At 38.3% G+C, this 14,617-nt stretch overlaps 1 protein-coding gene across 4 annotated transcripts in view; it reads right to left on the bottom strand.

The window, feature by feature from the left end:
* The window catches only part of ZNF215 (zinc finger protein 215), a 32,143-nt gene that overhangs the window by 5,847 nt on the left and 11,679 nt on the right, over positions 1–14,617 (bottom strand). For 2 of the 4 annotated variants that reach the window (XM_059134842.1, XM_059134831.1), the window contains exons 3-5: positions 9,952–10,034; positions 8,478–8,610; positions 8,068–8,163 (exon numbers count right to left, since the gene is read on the bottom strand). In XM_059134842.1, the coding sequence (XP_058990825.1) occupies positions 8,068–8,163; positions 8,478–8,610; positions 9,952–10,034 (312 nt within the window). Of the gene's footprint in view, positions 1–8,067; positions 8,164–8,477; positions 8,611–9,951; positions 10,037–14,617 lie in introns of those variants that run through there. The other 2 variants (XM_059134852.1, XM_059134862.1) reach the window with 2 other exon arrangements.

Here is a 14,617-nt window from a genome sequence, read left to right as displayed (position 1 = left end):
ATTCCATGAATTAGAAGAAGGGAAATTGTTTAATTAGGAAAGGGATGCTAAAACACATAAGGGATATGCATATTTTATAGGCCTTCAATACACAATGGAAATGTAAGATGAGATTAGAAAAAGAACTATAGAAGAAATAAAAGGGATAAAAGTATTAAAAGGGAGGTTAGGAGATCATAAAATTGAGGAGAGCTATTCAGGAATATTACAGAGAATACACAGGGCTTGGGAAAATATCAAGCATATGAAACATCATAGTTCAAATTATTTTATTATTACTGGTTCATAACTAGTGTGTGTAGGTTATATCTAGCCTTCCTTTCTCTAGCATCTTGCTTTTGCCTCTCTTAACCTACACTGTTCATCAATAATAAATACATCCTTCTAAAATAGAAATTTAATCATATCTTTAAAAACATGTCTACGTTTATAGGCACCACATCTTAGCCAGCTACAACAAACTTGTAATCAGTGCTTCTATTTTCCATACAAGCTGCAATTATCCCCATATTTAACAAAGGCAGGAAAAAAAAAAAAAACTATAATCAAAAGTAGCAGAGAAACCATCCTTTTTCTTGGACCAAACCAATCTTGAAAAAGAAAAACAAAACTGGTGATATCAAAACATACTGTGCAAAGTTGCAGTAATCAAAACAGAATGGTACTCAACGGAACAAAATAGCCAGAAATAAACCCATACCTTTATGATCAATTGATCTATGATAAAGTTAGTAAGAATATAAATTGGGAAAAAGACAGTGTCTTCAATAAATGGTGTTGGGAAAACTAAACAGCTACATGCAAAAGAATGACACCGGACCCTTTTCTTATACTACATACAAAATAAACCCAAAATGGAATAAAGATCTAAATGTGAGACCTGAAACCATAAAATTCCTAACAGAAAACATAGGCAGAAATTTCTCTGACATCAGCCATAACAATATTTTTCTTGATATGTCTCCTTTGGCAAGGAAAATAAAAGCAGAAATAAACAATTGGGACTACAGCAAGGTAAAAATCTTTTGCACAGTGAAGGAAGCCATCAACAAAATTAAGAGCAACCTACTGAATGGGAAAGATATTTTCAAATGACATATTCAATAAAGGGTTAGAATCCAAAATATATAGGAACTTAAACAACTCAACATGACAAAAACTAACAACAATCCAATTAATAATTGCACAGAGGACTTGAATAGACATTCTTCCAGAAAAGACAATAGATGGCCAACAGACACATGGAAAGATGTTCAGCATCACTCATGATCAGAGAAATGTAAATCAAAATCACAATGAGATATCATCTCACACTGGTCAGAATGGTTAATCAGAAACACAAAAAATAACAGTGCTGGCAAAGATGTAGAGAAAAAGGAACTCTTGTGCACTGCTGGGGGAATGCCAGCTGGTATAGCCACTATAGAAAATGGTATGGAGGTTCCTCAAAAACTTAAAAATAGAAATTCTACATGATCCAGTAATTCCACTAGTGGGTTTTTAGCCAAAGAAAATGAAAACACTAATTCAAAAAGATATATGCAGAATTATTATGTTTACTGCACAATTATTTGCAAAAGCCAAGATAATAGAGGCAACCAAAATATCATTTAAAAGAGGAATGGATAAAGAAGATATTTATAGGGGTGTGTGTGTGTGTGTGTGTGTATGTATGCACAAAAAACAAGAGTCTTAAATATAATGAACTAACCGGTGCTTGCCAAAGGGGAGGTGTGGGGGGTAAATGGGTGAGGAGGGAGACAAACCATAAGTGACTCTTAATTTCACAAAACAAATTGAGGGTTGCTGGGGGGAGGGGGTTTGGGAGAAGGGGGTGGGATTATGGAAATTGGGGAGGGTATGGGCTTTGGTGAGTGCTGTGAAGTGTGTAAACCTGGTGAGTCACAGACCTGTACCCCTGGGGATAAAAATATATGTTTATAAAAAATAAAAAATTAAAAAAAAAAAAAACGAGTACACTTGTCCTGATGAGCACTAATATGCAGAATTGTTGAATCATTATATTGTACAGCTGAAAATATAACACCATGTATTAATTATGCTTGAGTAATAAGAAATACATGCACATCTTCCTTATCCATTCATCTTTTGAAGGGCATCTTGGTTCTTTCCACAGTTTGGCGACCGTGGCCATTGCTGCTATAAACATTGGGGTACAGATGGCCCTTCTTTTCACTACAACTGTATCTTTGGGGTAAATACCCAGGAATGCAATGGCAGGGTCATAGGGAAGTTCTATTTTTAATTTCTTGAGGAATCTCCACACTGTTCTCCAAAGAGGCTGCACCAACTTGCATTCCCACCAACAGTGTAAGAGGGTTCCCCTTTCTCCACATCCTCTCCAACACATGTTGTGGTCCATATACACTATGGAGTATTATGCCTCCATCAGAAAGGATGAATACCCAACTTTTGTAGCAACATGGACGGGACTGGAAGAGATTATGCTTAGTGAAATAAGTCAAGCAGAGAGAGTCAATTATCATATAGTTTCACTTATTTGTGGAGCATAACAAAAAGCATGGAGAACATGGGGAGTAAGAAGGGGGTTGGGGTAAATTGGAAGGGAGGTGAATAATGAGAGACTATGGACTCTGAAAAACAATCTGAGGGGTTTGAAGTGGTGGGGGGTGGGAGGTCAGGGTACCAGGTGGTGGGTATTATAGAGGGCACGGATTGCATGGAGCACTGGGTGGGGTGAAAAAATAATGATACTGTTATGCTGAAAATAAATAAATGAAAAAAAAATACATGCACATTCTTTGACACCCTCCCATAGAGAAGTGGAATTTATTTTTCTTCCCCTTGAGAATGGGCTACTCCTGTGACTGCTTAGCCAACAGAATATGGTAGAAGTGATACCACGCCACTTCTGGGCTTGGCCTTTGGGGAGACTGACAATTTTCAGTTCCTCTAAGGAAATACCCAAAACTTGGCTGGCATGCTATGAGAAACCCATGCCTCAAGGAGAGGCCACATGGAGGTGCTCTGGTCCACAGGGCTGAAGTTCCCAGTGACAGCCAGCATCAACTTCTACCCATGTGATGAGCCATCTTGACCATTCCATCCCAGCACAACACTGTATCCTCAGCCAACATCATGTGGATCCTGAGAACTCCTAAGTCAACTCACAAAACTGTATGAGACTTAATAAAATGATTGCTATTTCCCATCAGTAAATTTTGGGGCAATTTGTTAGAAAAAATAGGTAACTGAAACAGAAGCTGTTCTGGCAGTATTTACTGAATGGCAAAATTCCTAAATGTATTTCTCTAAGCAAATCTTTGATGTTCTCATACTTCTATAGCACATAACTTCATTACTCCTATTTTAAAAATCACCTTCATATATTTTTTATTTTCAAATCACTTAGTTCTAACATATAGGAAAGCTACCAATATTTTTATTTTATATCTGGCCACCTTACAAAACTCTTAACAGATGTAATAGTTTTCACAATGAGTTTCTTGGATTTTCTAAGTAGAAAGTTACCATTTACAAATAATAGCCCCTTTCCCTCTTTTCTACTAATTAAATTTCTCATTTTTAAAAAATTCATTAGTTATGTCTTTCAGGTCAACATAAAATAATTATAGCAACACCCTCATCTATTGATTTTAGAGGAAACACTACTGTTTATCTTTACACCCATGATTTGTTTGCCTTTTGTGCTTAATAGATTTTGAGTAAATGTCTTATTCCTATTAATCCCAAAATCACAAACTATGCTTTACCTATAAGACTTTGTTCTTGTCTCTAATCTGAAACAAAAATGAACACTTTAAACCTTAGCCTATCATCCCAATCCTGGGTATCTGGAGACCAGCCCATGCCAAACCACCTCTGCCTTTCTTTGACCTATCTCAGTGTTTCCCCCAAATTCTCAAATCATTCCAATGACTTTTTTACAGATTAAAATCCACAGGATTCTCTTTTTAAGGTTCTGACTACTTAATTAAGCTGTCCAAAATTTGGTTTTATATTCTTTATCCAAATTTACCTTAAACTGTTTATAATTAAACTTGGATCATTAGCACTTAAATCTAGATGTGCCTCTGATCATCTGATGAGCCTTTAAGTGTGTGTGCACGTATGTACATTCCATGTGGCTATGCTGGGCTTCTCACAAAGAGCAATGTCAAGCTAGCTGAAGTAGTGGGTGCTAACTTCCAAGAGAAAGAGGTGGCAGCTACAAATCCTATTACAGGCTAGACTTGGAACCAGCAGTGTCCCCTCTGCTGCACTGTATTGATTAAACAAAATTTAATTCAAAGGGTGGGGAAACAAAATCTGTATCCTTTTTTTCCCCTCTAACCGAAGTATAGTTGACACACAATATGACATTAGTTTCAGGAATACAAAGGTTGCATCTTGATGGAAAGAGTGACAAAGATTCTAGAGCCATCTTTAATTCACTGTAGTCCATTAACTGTTTTGGAAAATAAACTACATTTACCAAGGTAAATTCCAGATTGATTGAAGTATTATATTTAAAGGATGAAATAGATGAAATCAGAATAAAATCAGGAAATATATTTCTAATTTGGGGATGGAAAAATTCTTATGCCTAAAAATAAGAGATATAAAGCACAGAGGGGTAGGGGGAAGATATGTGATAATATAAATTTAAAAATATGTTTGGCAGATACCATAAAAAAATAATAAAAATACTCAGCAATATTTCATTTGCCATAACTGTGATCAACAGTGGGTATTTCCATGAGATCTTACCTAAAAACCTCCAAAGTCTTAATAGATAGAGGACAAAAAGCCATTCACTGAAAATGACCAAAACAAATAAACTAATTTTACCTTTCTCATAATCATACCAGTTTTTCCCTTTAGTTCCTACAGATATAAAGGTAGGGCAAAAAGACACATGTCTCCGGTGCCTGGGTGGCTCAGTTGGTTGAGCGACTGCCTTCGGCTCGGGTCATGATCCCGGACTTCCAGGACTGAGTCCCGCATTGGGCTCTCAGCTCCTTGGGCAGTTTGTTTCTCCCTCTGACCTTCTCCCTCTGACCTTCTCCTCTGACCTTACTCATTCTCTCTCAAATAAATAAAATCTTTAAAAAAAAAAAAAAAAGAGAGAGAGAGAGAGACACGGTCTCTACCTTCAGGGAACATAAAGCCTAATGTGGGAGACAAAGACCTATATAGATAAAAGTAAAATATAATTGTGACAAATGCTAAAAAGAGATGATTATGGTCTTATAGGAGTATATAACAGAAAAAAAACGAACCAAGACAGGCTTCCCTGAGGAAATGTGTATCTGAGATCTGAAGGAAGACAAGGAGTCAACTAGGCAAACAACAGAAAGAGCATTTTATGTAAGGACACTGCATGAACAGAAACCCTGAGATGGAGGGCAAGCCCCACTTGAGGGACATCTGGAATGTATGTCCTGTGGAATTCTTTTCTCTGCAGTCCTCCAACAACTATCAGAGTGCTGAGGACACAGTAGATGCTAACATATATTTGATGCTGACTGAAAGCAGAGCAGTATGGTCTGGGTGCAAAGAGTGAGGGGAGGATGCAGGGTGAGGCGTAGCTGGAGAAACAGGTGGGGACTACTGTGTTCTGAAGCAGGCAAAACTGCAGTCAGCACAGTGATTTAAGCAAGCATATGACAGAACTTGATCTCTCTGACTGCAATGTGGCTCAAACACTGGAGTTGGGGGAAAAGAGCAAAGAGGCATGGCAAGATCTTCCTGTATGATGAATTGAGAGACTGCAAGGATAGTTGAGATGAGAGATGGTGATGGTACAAGGACTAGGGTTGTGGCACTACAGATGAAGAGAAGTGGAGACATTCAAAGGATATTTAGAGAGATAAAACCAAGTATTAGAGAGGTGAGGAGATAAAGTTGTGTGAAGGATAATCACTATACTTATGTAACTGGATGGATGGCAGTGCCATTTGCTCAGGGAACAATGGAAGAAGACTGGAAAACAAAAAGTTATGACTTTGGTTTTATAGAACTGGAGTCATCTTTAAGATATCCAGAGAGGGCACCTGGGTGGCTCAGTGCGTTAGGCCTCTGCCTTCGGCTCAGGTCATGATCTCAGGGTCCTGGGATCAAGCCCTGCATCAGACTCTCTGCTCAATGGTGAGCCTGCTTCCTCCTCTCTCTTTCTCTGCCTGCCTCTCTGCGATATCTCTCTCTGTCAAATAAATAAATAAAATCTTTAAAAAAAAGAAGATATCCAAGAGAAATGTCATGTGTCTGCAGATTTTTCAATTCAGAAAGGAAGCCTGGGCTGGGGACACAAATTTGTAAGTCGCCTCCATGTGTGTGGTAAGTGAAGCTGCAGTTGTGAATGTGATAACCTAGAGAAGAAAACACAGACTAAGAAAAGATGACAAAATGAGACCATATGTCGAGAAACTCTGAAATTAGAGTTAGATAAAGAGAAGTCTCCACCAGACAGAGAAAGAAAGGCCAGAAAGAGAGGAGGAAAATCAGAAGCATTGTAAGAACCTACGAGTGTTTTTAAGAGCGAGGAGTAGGTAATGTAAGATAAGGAATAAAAAAAATATCACTGGAGTTAGCTATAAGAAAGTCTTCTATGACCTTTAGTAAGGACTGTTTCAGACGGAGATGTAGAATAAGCACTAAACTTGAATGGGGTGAGGAACAGAGGGTGAGGAAATGAGAAAAGTACAAAATATTTTGAGAAGACTGGCTATAAAGAGGTGAGAAATAGAGTAACAGGTTGAGAGAAAAAATTTTCAAATCAGTAATGATTTAAAAATGTTGAAAAGCTAATGTGAGGATGAAGTAGAAATAGTAAAAATGTAAGTGAAAGAAGGCAGCAAGAAATGGGGTCCAAAAGAAAAGGGGGGGCAGGGAAATTTACCTTAGAAAGGAAGAAACTGAATAATTTGCCTTTCAAATCAATAAAGATTTTAGGTTAACAAGAGGGTGGTAGGGTAATAATAATAAATAGATAATACATTATTAGTGACAGTACAGATTGGTATAACCTTTCTACAGACAATACAGCACAATGTAACAGGACTTAAATAAATTCATGCCCCTTGATGCTGGAGTTTCTTTTGTAATATGTATATCCTAAGAGACTTATCAGATGTTCCCCAAAACTTGGCAACAATCTGAATGTCCAACAGCTAGGGGGAATAGTTAAATATATTATAATACATGTATATGATAGAACATTACATGTGAATTAGAAACCATGCTTTCACAGACTATTTAGTGACACAGGTAATTCCCCATGGTATCATATTAGGTGAGAAGAGCAGAATATAAAGTCACATATCCCTGATGATCCCAATGCAAAAAACCAAACTTCACAACCCACAGAGACACATCACAAAGTAAAAAGTCTAAGAAAATAAATCAAAATGTTAATACTGCACAGCTCTGGGGAGTGAGGTAGTGGGGTGAGCTCTACTCCTCTTTAAACTTTTCTACATGTACTAAAATTTACATTAAGCATACAAAAATCAACAATCTCCCACAAACAAAAAGTAAGAATTAAGAGATTACATGAAGGTAGAAATTTAGGGCACAAGAAGTTCTATAGTAAATGAAGGAAAAATGGAAGATTACTAAAGTCACTCTAGTATAAAGCAGAACATTCTGTTTTCTTTAAAAGAAAGAATATGATTTCCTGTTGGGTTAGCTAATGTTTGTTTACATAGCACTTACCACGTGCTAGGCACTGTTCTAATTGTGCTACCCATAAGACTCACTTAAGCCTCACAGGAACGTGGAGGTAAGTACTGTAATTAACTGCACGTTACAGATGAGGAGACTGGCAGGTAGGTTGCTCTGGACCACACAGCTTTAAATGCGTGTGTGTTCCTCACCTGTGTTCCTCACCTGCAACATTCTTTTTTGCCTATCCACCAAAGGAAAAGAATCTGTGAATTAAAGGCAATGGTGACTTCTCCCCTTCAAAGCCTGGGCGGTTTTGTTGTCATCTCCCTGACTCTTATTCTAAGGCTGTTAACAGTACACTGTGTATTTGACAAACAGAAGCTTCTTACAGCTGCCTTGTATCTGCCTGGTTCTTACCCAAAACAGATGTGCTTGGGATTTTGTGCTCCACTGTCCATCTTCTTTCATTACTCTCCAACTTGGAGATCTCAACTGGCTTGGAAAATAGATGTTCTGTTCATGGGGAAAATGAAAAAAACAACAAAACAGACACTTCAGCCATTTTTAAAGGGAAGAGATTCCATTCCTCTGTAGTCTAAGAGCCTCTGAAAGGCTAGCAGTCACCACAGATTTGTGAATGTCTAGCTTTCCATTAGGAAGGACTTCCACTCAGATACACAACAGGAAAACGTGTTATTATGCCCAAAGGATATTAGGAAACCTAAACCCAAACCCAAGTACCCTTAACCACTGCAGTCGTCCTCTGGTTTTTAGCAGCAGATAAAGAAACTACTGACAGGCAGAGGAGGTAAATACACAGAAACCACCTTGATACAACGAATTCAGGTTCCTATAGTTCTCCAGCATCACATCCCTGTGCAGAGTCTTTATAGCAGGGTCCAGTTGTCCCCACTCTTCCTCGTTGAATTCCACAATCACATCTTTGAATGTTATTGGTTCCTAAAACATTAAATTCCTTTGTAACCAAAGGTCACTCCCAAAAATATTACCAGAGGAGAAATGAATTAGGAAAGAATAGGGTAGATCATCAGAATATGTAAGAAAATGACAAATATTTGGGGTTCTAAGTGATGAAAATCAAGTTCAATTTGGTATTCTGTGAGGGCTACAGAAGGAAATCAAGTGCAGTCCTAACCCTCAATTAACTTTTATTTTGGTTGAGAAAAAAAAAAGTTGCAAAAATCTGGAACAAAATATTATTATCGAGTAAAAATACCTGCCATAGAAGGAGTTCAGAACAAAAAGAGTTTCGGATAGATATGAGGGGAATTTGTAATGAAGATGGAGACTCTGCTAGCAGAAGAGGTAGGGCATTTTCTCTAACTGAGAAAGGCAGCCTGCTAACTCCTTCCCAGGCCGGTCAGCCTGTCCTTTCCAGACTACCCAAGATGAAGTAGCCACCCTCCTCATCAGTCTCTACTGCACTGTTTCTTTTTTTTGTAATAATTATTACTATCTGCAATTATCTTACTTCCCTGGGTGTGCCTGTCTGCCTCGACTCATTTCCACAAAGGATTTCCTTTCATTTACCATCATATTCCTGGCCCTTAGCAGTGGTATATCAGACCCTGCATAGGTATTTCTCATGAGGGCCTTCACACCATCACCTGTTGCACTTCCCTCTCTAGCATTCCCGAGCTTGTCATAACGGGCACCTTCAGTCACAGTGAAATACACAAATCTCTTCCCTCCCTATGCCTCAGAGCCAGATGACTCCACAACATCAGATGATGTGAGAAAATAATCTACATTAGTTTGCCCACTTCCTCACCTTCTTCCCTCAACCTCACTTCTATTAGTATCTTCATGATAGTAAGGGAATAAGTACCACTCAGGCTGGATTTTCCTGATTTTTTTAAAGGTTTTATCCTTGCAAAATTCTCCTCCTTGGCTTTCAGTGATATCGTATCTTCCTGGTTTTCCTCTACCACTTTGATGCTTTTATTTTAGTATCCTTTGGGATTTCTCCTGCTCCTGCCTATTCAATGACATTACTCAGGACTCTGCCCTTGGCTCCCCTCACATTTAATTCTAAACATTCTCTGGTGGGTTCTATTTCTATGGCTTTGATTATTGTCTATTAAGCTAGAGGGAACAGATGCACAGAAAAATACAAGGATTAAATATTTTCCAGAGTGTATCATTAACTAAAATAAAACAGATCCAATGTCCTATGGGAGAAATAACAGTCTTACATCCTTAGATGGACTACATTTAGCAAAAGCTCAAAAGCTGAAAAGGAAAAAGATCATTTCAGTAAAGAGTAGGATATGAATTCACCTGGGAATCGCCAGTTAGTGAGTCATATTCCATTTTCTCCTTGATGCTCCCCTTCTGGAGGACAGAATCCTTGCAGGATAGCTCTGAGAAAGATGAAAGAAAACAGGGAGACAAGATTTGTCCTGGAGAAACATTTAATGATTATAGTAGTAGTAGTTCTAACATGCTCTTCATAGGAATCATCTTCAGAGCTTTGGAAAAATAACGATGTCAGGCCCTACCAGCAATCAGAATCTCCAACGGTGGGGCTCAGATATTACAGTTTTTAAAAACTCTAAAAATGATTCTGATACTCTACCAGAGGTTGAGAAATATTGGATCAGGGTGAAGAAGGCCAAACTAATATTTTGAGGCTTCATCTGTGGTTGTAGCAGATTCCAAAAAATAACTTGAATTCTGTCCTAACTAAAGTCTACAGCTTTGCAGTAAGTTTTGACATTGAAAGTATGCATCCTTAACTTTTATTCTTTGTCAAGGCTGTTGTGAGTATTTGGAGTCCTTTGTATTTTCATATGAACTTTAGGACCAGCTTGTCTGTTTCTACAAAAAAAGGTAACTGGAGTTTTGCTATGAATTGCATTCGAACCTGCAGAGTGCTTTACGGAGTATTATCATCTTTTTTTTTTTTTTTTAAAGATTTTATTTATTTATTTGACAGACAGAGAGAGGCAGGCAGAAAGAAAGCGGGAAGCAGGCTCCCCGCTGAGCAAAGAGCCTGACATGGGCTCGATCCAAGGACCCTGGGATCATGACCTGAGCCAAAGGAAGATGCTCTAACCCACTAAGCCACCCAGGCGCCCCTGGAGTATTATCATCTTAACAACATTAAGTCACCCAATACATGAACACAGTTTAATAGATAATATTATTTATTAGAGAGAGTACATGTGTTTAATAGACAAGTTTAATAGACAATAATCAAAGCCATAGAAATAGAGCCCACCAGAGAATGTTTAGAATTAAATGTGAGGGGAGCCAGGCTGTCTTTTTAAAATTATTATTTTTAAATTATTTTTTAATGAATAAAAAAAAAGATAGGTAACCCAGTTTCAGGGATATCAAGGGCTGCTGATGGGCTCTGCAGGTCTCTTTGGGTACTCAAACGGCAGTAGGTGTGAACTCTGAACCAGTCGTCTTCCTTTCGACCTGTGGATACTGGGATAGGCAGTTGTAAATAAATGCCTTATGGCTTTTGCTATGAAATCTTAAAAAAAAAAATCATATAAAAGTAACCTAGGCATTTTTAAACCCATGTTGTTCAAGGATAAACTGCCTAAGAACAGATCACATGACAGTAAAGATAGCTTTACTTCTTCCTTTCCAATTAGGATATTTTTTAGTTGTACTAGCTAGTACCTCCAGTATAATGTTGAACAGAAGTGGCCAGAGTGGGCATCCTTGTCTTGCTCCTTATCTAAGGGCAAAGCTTTCAGTCTTTAACCATTAGGTAAGATGCTTCCTATAGATTTTTCATAGATGCCCTTTATCCGGTAAAAGCAATTTCCTTCTAATCCTAGTATTTAAGTGCTTTTATCATGAAAGGGCATTGGATTCTGTCAAATGCTTTTTCTGTATCAAGAGGACCTTGTGGGTACCTGGGTGACTCAGTCTGTTAAGTGTCTACCTTCAGCCCAGGTCATGATCTCGGGGTCCTGGGACTGAGTCCCACAACAGGCTCCTTGCTTAGCGGGGAGTCTGCTTCTCCCTCAGCCTCTCCCTCTGCCCCTCTCCCCAACTTGGGCACGCATGTACTCTCTCTAATAAATAAAATCTTATTTAAAAAAAATTAAAAAGAGGACCTTGTGATTTTCCCCGATTAGAATGTATAATATTTATTTTCATATGTTGAACCATCCTGTATTCCTGGGAAAAATCCCATTTGGTCATGGTGTATTATCCTCTTAATATGCTGCTGGATGTCGCTTGCTGGTTTTCTTTTCTTGTGAGGTCTTCGCCTGGCTTTGGCATTAGGTTAAAACTCATTATCAATAAGTTAGGAAGTCTTTTTTTTTTTCTTGGTCGGTGTAGTTAAGTTCTGTCAATTTTATTTTTTCAAATGACCCACTTTGTTTCATTGATCCTGTTGTTTTTCTATCCTCTATTTCATTTATCTCTGCCTAATCTTTTTTAAAATTTCTACATATTTATGAATTTTCCAGATTTCCTTCTTTTAAAAAAAAATACTTTATTTATTTGACAGAGATAGAGTGCAAGAGTCCACAAGCAGGGGGAGAAGCAGAAGCAGAGGGAGAAGCAGGCTCCCCACTGAACAGGGAGCCCAATGTGAAGCTCCATTCTAGGACCCTGGGATCATGACCTGAGCCAAAGGCAGACCCTTAACCAACTGAGCCACTCAGGCGTCCCTTTAGAGTTCCTTCTATTATTGATTTCTAATTTCATTCTCTTGTGGTCAAAAAAGATATTTTGTATGATTTAAATGTTTAAATTAATTGTCACTTTTTTGCCTAATATTTGGTCTACCCTGGAAAATATTCCATGTGCATTTGAAAAGAATATACATTCTACTGTTGTTGGGTAGAGTGCTTATATATTTGTTAGGTCTAACTTGGTTATAGAGTAGTTAAAGTCTTCTATTTCCTTTTTCGTCTTTCTTCCTGTTCTATCCACTAATGAAAGTGGGGTGCTTAAGTCTCCAGATTATTCTTGATCTATTTCTCCCTCATTTTTGTCAATTTCTGTGGGCCTGACTGTTTTAATTCTTGTTCATCACTGACTTACTTTTTTTTAACTGATTTGTAACATCTATATTCTTGGTTGTGCGTACCCACTTAAGTCTGTTCCCTTAGCTTAGTGGTCAGCTACCTGGAATCAAAACAGAACAGAACAAAACAAAACAACCACAAACAAAGTCATTTCCTAGTCTTTGCAGATGGGCTGCAGGTGTTGAGACTTGCCTTCAACACTTAGCCAGATAATTTTTCAACATTATCTTAGTCTTTAGTTTCTGTTTACGCAAAGCTTGAAGGTCAGCCAGAGGTGAGAGTTAAGTAAGGCCTTATCAGGTCCTTCTAAACATGTACCCTGCCTTCTACATCTCTAGGAGTATGTAAGAACTTTTCAAAAACCTTATTCCCCAAAGCATCTCATACCTCTCAGCCTTTCCTCCCAATCTTTTTGTGTTCACTATCTTAGGTGGGAGAGGCTAATACATTTCCCATTAAATGCTTTGACAAATGCTGCCCAGGTGGCCACTTCTGCCCTGGGAGAGTTCTGACTCAGATAAAACAAGGGCAAGCCCTTTGGGTGGGTTCTTTAGAGAGCCAAGACAGGTAAAACAAATTAAAAACCTTCCTCACTCCTCTATTACCTGGCAACCTCTCCTTTCCTTCTCAACCAGACTTCAAGAATAGTCTATAATCATTATCACATTCACACCTTCGCATCCATCTCTTTTTGGTGGTGGTGGTGGTGGGGAGTATGTATGTGATAGGGAGAATAAAAGACCCCAGAGATACACACCCCTAATCCTTGGATACACTGGCAAAAGGGATTCAGCAGATATGATTAAAGTTAAGGACCTTGAGAGATGAGGAATCACCCTTTATTATTTGGGTGATCACAATCTAATCACATGAATCCTAAAAAACAGGTTTCCCAGCTTTGGTCAGGGTAAGTGAGAGAGGGAGAGAAAGCAACCATGCTCTACTGAGCAAGTGCATGTACTGTGACAACAGAATGGAGAGTAAGAGGAAGCACTGTGGAAAGCACATGGCTCACCATTGCAAGCTTTGAAGAGGGGTGAAAGGAATCATGAGGTCCAAAAAGGAATGCAGTCCTATTGATGCCTTGATTTTTGTTCAGGAAGAGCCATTCTGGACTACTGATCTACAGACCTGTAGAATAATACATTCACTAACTTTGTGGTCATTTGTTATGGCAGCAATAGAAAACTAATATAACTAATTACCAAGCACCACCTCAACTCCTTCTCTGAAACTGTTCTAAAGCTTAACAATTACTTCATAATCAACAATTTCATTAAATTGCTTTCAATACTCATCTTTTTTAAGCTTTTTTAGAAAATATTTTATTTATTTATTTGAGAGAGAAAGAGAGAGAGAGAGCATGAGAAGAGGGAGGGTCAGAGGGAGGAGACTACCTGCCCAGCAGGGAGCATGTTGTGGGACTTGATACTGGGACTCCAGGATCATGAACTGAGCTCAACGCAGTCACTTAACCAACTGAGCCACCCAGACACCCTCAAAACTCATCGTAATAGGGGAACCTTTTTGTCATACCAGTGCTGACACTCCCTTCTTGAATACTTCTCTTTTCCTAGCTCAAGATGCTAACATTTCCTGGTTCTCTAATGTCCCAGATTATGTTTTCTAGCCTGCTTACCTGGTTTTTCTTCTTCTGTTTAATCTTTTATTTCTTTTTCAAATAAGGACTAAATAAAGCAATAATATCATCACTCTCTTCAGCCAATAATTCCTTGTCAAATATCCAATCAACTGCCTCATGACTTATAAGGTTCACACACTCTTTTGATTTGTTACACATCTTTTACATTTAATTTCTAAATCTCTTGTCCGTATCACAACTTCCCCTTAAAATTATTTTGTTGTAGAGAGGTGCCTGGGTGGCTCATCTGGTTAAACGTCCAACCTTTGGTTCCGGCTCAGGTCATGACCCCAGGCTCATG

The sequence above is a fragment of the Mustela lutreola genome, chromosome 1 (genome assembly GCF_030435805.1).
Source record: "Mustela lutreola isolate mMusLut2 chromosome 1, mMusLut2.pri, whole genome shotgun sequence".
Lineage (NCBI taxonomy): Eukaryota > Metazoa > Chordata > Mammalia > Carnivora > Mustelidae > Mustela > Mustela lutreola.
The sequence above is the reverse complement of the archived record's forward strand: the minus strand, read 5'-3'. Positions and strand labels throughout refer to the sequence as shown.